The 2591-nt window shown below is 39.0% G+C and overlaps 1 protein-coding gene across 1 annotated transcript; it reads left to right on the top strand.

Annotated features, from left to right (window-relative positions):
* The first annotated feature begins 279 nt into the window (after positions 1-279).
* On the top strand, positions 280-2009 carry LOC110825070 (F-box protein SKIP22-like). Its single transcript, XM_022055531.2, has one exon. It carries the CDS (start codon positions 293-295, stop codon positions 1802-1804), a length of 1512 nt encoding a protein of 503 aa, XP_021911223.2. The 5' UTR covers positions 280-292; the 3' UTR covers positions 1805-2009.
* The last annotated feature ends 582 nt before the right edge of the window (positions 2010-2591 follow it).

Here is a 2591-nt window from a genome sequence, read left to right on the forward strand (position 1 = left end):
TTTTTTCAATTTTAAAACAATTTTTTTAATCAATACAATAAAAATAATTTAAAAATATATAATTCTGAATGTTTAAATTATAGTAATTAAAACAAATAACAAATCAAATTTGTATGAATAAATATTTAATAAATAAATAAATAAATAATTTTTAACAGATTGAGGGAATAATTACCAATTAAATATATTAAAATATGTTATAGTTTAAATTAGAGGGTTAGTACCGTAATTTAACCAGTAACCTAATACAACCGGGAAGCTCCCTCCTTTATAAAATCATCTCTTCGTTTTCATGAGATTTGATGGAAACCAGAGAAACGAAAACATGAGGCTGAGACTCAGATGTTACGAAACCAGACAGACGCAGAAAATTGAATTGCCAGATACATGCACCGTTCTTCAACTTCAACAATCCCTTTCCGCTTTTTCACCTTCTTCTGTCCGTTTATCTCTCAACCGAAAAGACGAGCTCGCTGCGTCGTCGCCGGATGATTCTCTGGGCTCCCACGGTATCACCACCGGGGACCTTGTTTATTACTCCAACGATCCCATGGCTTTTACCTCTCCGTCGCAAACCCTAGTGTCCGCCTCCTCTTCTGTACAAGCAACGCTTCATAGTGGATCCACCAGTGCCGTAGAAACTGAAGATTCCGTAAAACTCGAGGACCGAGATGAAGAGATGGACGAAGAAAGCTCGGTTCAAGACCGGTTAGAGGAGGATTTTCTTTCGAGTCTCGAAAAGGGAAGAACCTCAATTCAAGATTATGCAGAAGCTATGCATGTGGATGATGAATATTTAGAGATAGCTGGTAGACGAAAATTCTCTGAGCCTTCTTTCTTGAGGAGAGTATTGACGGCGGAATTAGGTGATAGTGGTAGTCAATACAAGCTGTTGATCGCGGTCCACGCGGTGTTTTTGGATTCGGGTTTTGTCGGGTTCGATTTCGTCTCAGGTAGGCGAGTTGATCGGTTGAATTTACCTGACAAGTGGCCTTCAATGGTCTTTTCTCTATCTCTTTGGTACACTTTGCCTGAACTTTTGAGCAATGGTTCTAATTCACCTGAATTGATTGTTTTGAAGTTTCAAAAGTTAGGTCATTTTGATAATGTTTATGGATCATTAGCTTCTGGTGGTGCAGGGTTGTATAGGGTATGTTTGGATGAAAATAAGTTTCTACCAGCCATAGATTTGATCTTAGGAGATTGCGATGAGAATGGCAGGATGGATGATAAAAAATATTGGATTTTAGATTATGAGAAAGTAGTTTTTGATTTTTGGAGAATGGTGAAGGATGGAATTGTGTTGCCATTGTTGATAGATCTTTGTGATAAGGCTGGTTTGCTTCTTCCCGCTTGCTTGATGCGTCTGCCAACCGAACTGAAAGTGAAGATTTTGGAGTCACTTCCTGGTATTGATGTTGCCAGAATGGGATGTGTTTGTACTGAGATGCGGTATTTGGCATCAAGCAATTATTTATGGAAACAAAAGTTTTTGGAGGAGTTTAGAAGTGAGAGCAATGTGCAGGGACATGTACGTTGGAAGAACAGGTTTGCTATGCATTGGGGGAGAAGGAAGATTCAAGAGAACGCATTATACCAACGCTTTCGCTATGGTATTAGTGATAGACAACCACCCTTTATGGTCCCGGTCTTCCTAGGCCCTGAACCTCCTAGGTTTCCAGCGATATGGAGGGATGATGACCGATTTGGATTCCCTGCTCCCTTTGGACTGCTTGATCAAAGACATCATCGATTTCAACGGCGTAGAAATTTCTCACCACAATGTAATCTAGGAGGATTTTAAGTTTACATTGAGTGCTGAAACCAGACTTAAAGTTATCTTAAATAGGTTTTTTATGCTTATGTTTATAAATAAGCATCTTTGTTGATATTCTATTAGATTTGGACTATATGAGCACAAGTTACGGGCCAAATATATGAGTTAGTTTAAGATACATTATTGATGCTTGAAATGCCAAATATATGAGTTAGTTTGTTCTTCTGGCTGAGTTGCTCTTCTCTTGGTAAATTCTGCTATGGTTAATTTATTTGTTGTGTGGTTCTGTCTAATCTTGCCCGAGTTGGGGAGCTACGTAGATACTGGTTCCTATACAAATTCACAGCACACCTTGTGCCTCGTATTGTTGTTTTTTTTCTTGACATACGTTGAAAAGTGCTGTCGCAGGTCTCGAACTAGGCTTGTTAAAGCACCATGAAGGTGCAATTACCATTCAGCCAACTGGCCTTCGGTTTGGTGCCTTGCTGCCTCTGTGTATTGCTAGCTAGTCATCACCATCTGTAGGATAGTTCAATTTCAATGTGCTCAAGTTTCCTGCCTGAAGCTTGGGGTTTGAGTCACATCTATTTTGAGAAGTTAAAACTCCGCAGTGGGGTATCCTAAACTTTTCACCCCTTAGATGTATGCGGTGGGATGCTCTAGATGTGTACGAGTGTGAAAATTGTGTGATTTTTTGCCTGTTGGGATGAGGGTATAGCATCCCTAATCCTACTTCTAGTTTTTCTTCATATAGATAATAAGAAAATTAATCAAGCACATACTCAATAGCGAATTGCAAAACATTCTAAATTAC

Source organism: Carica papaya, chromosome 6 (assembly GCF_054855325.1).
Source record: "Carica papaya isolate Zhongbai chromosome 6, ASM5485532v1, whole genome shotgun sequence".
NCBI lineage: Eukaryota > Viridiplantae > Streptophyta > Magnoliopsida > Brassicales > Caricaceae > Carica > Carica papaya.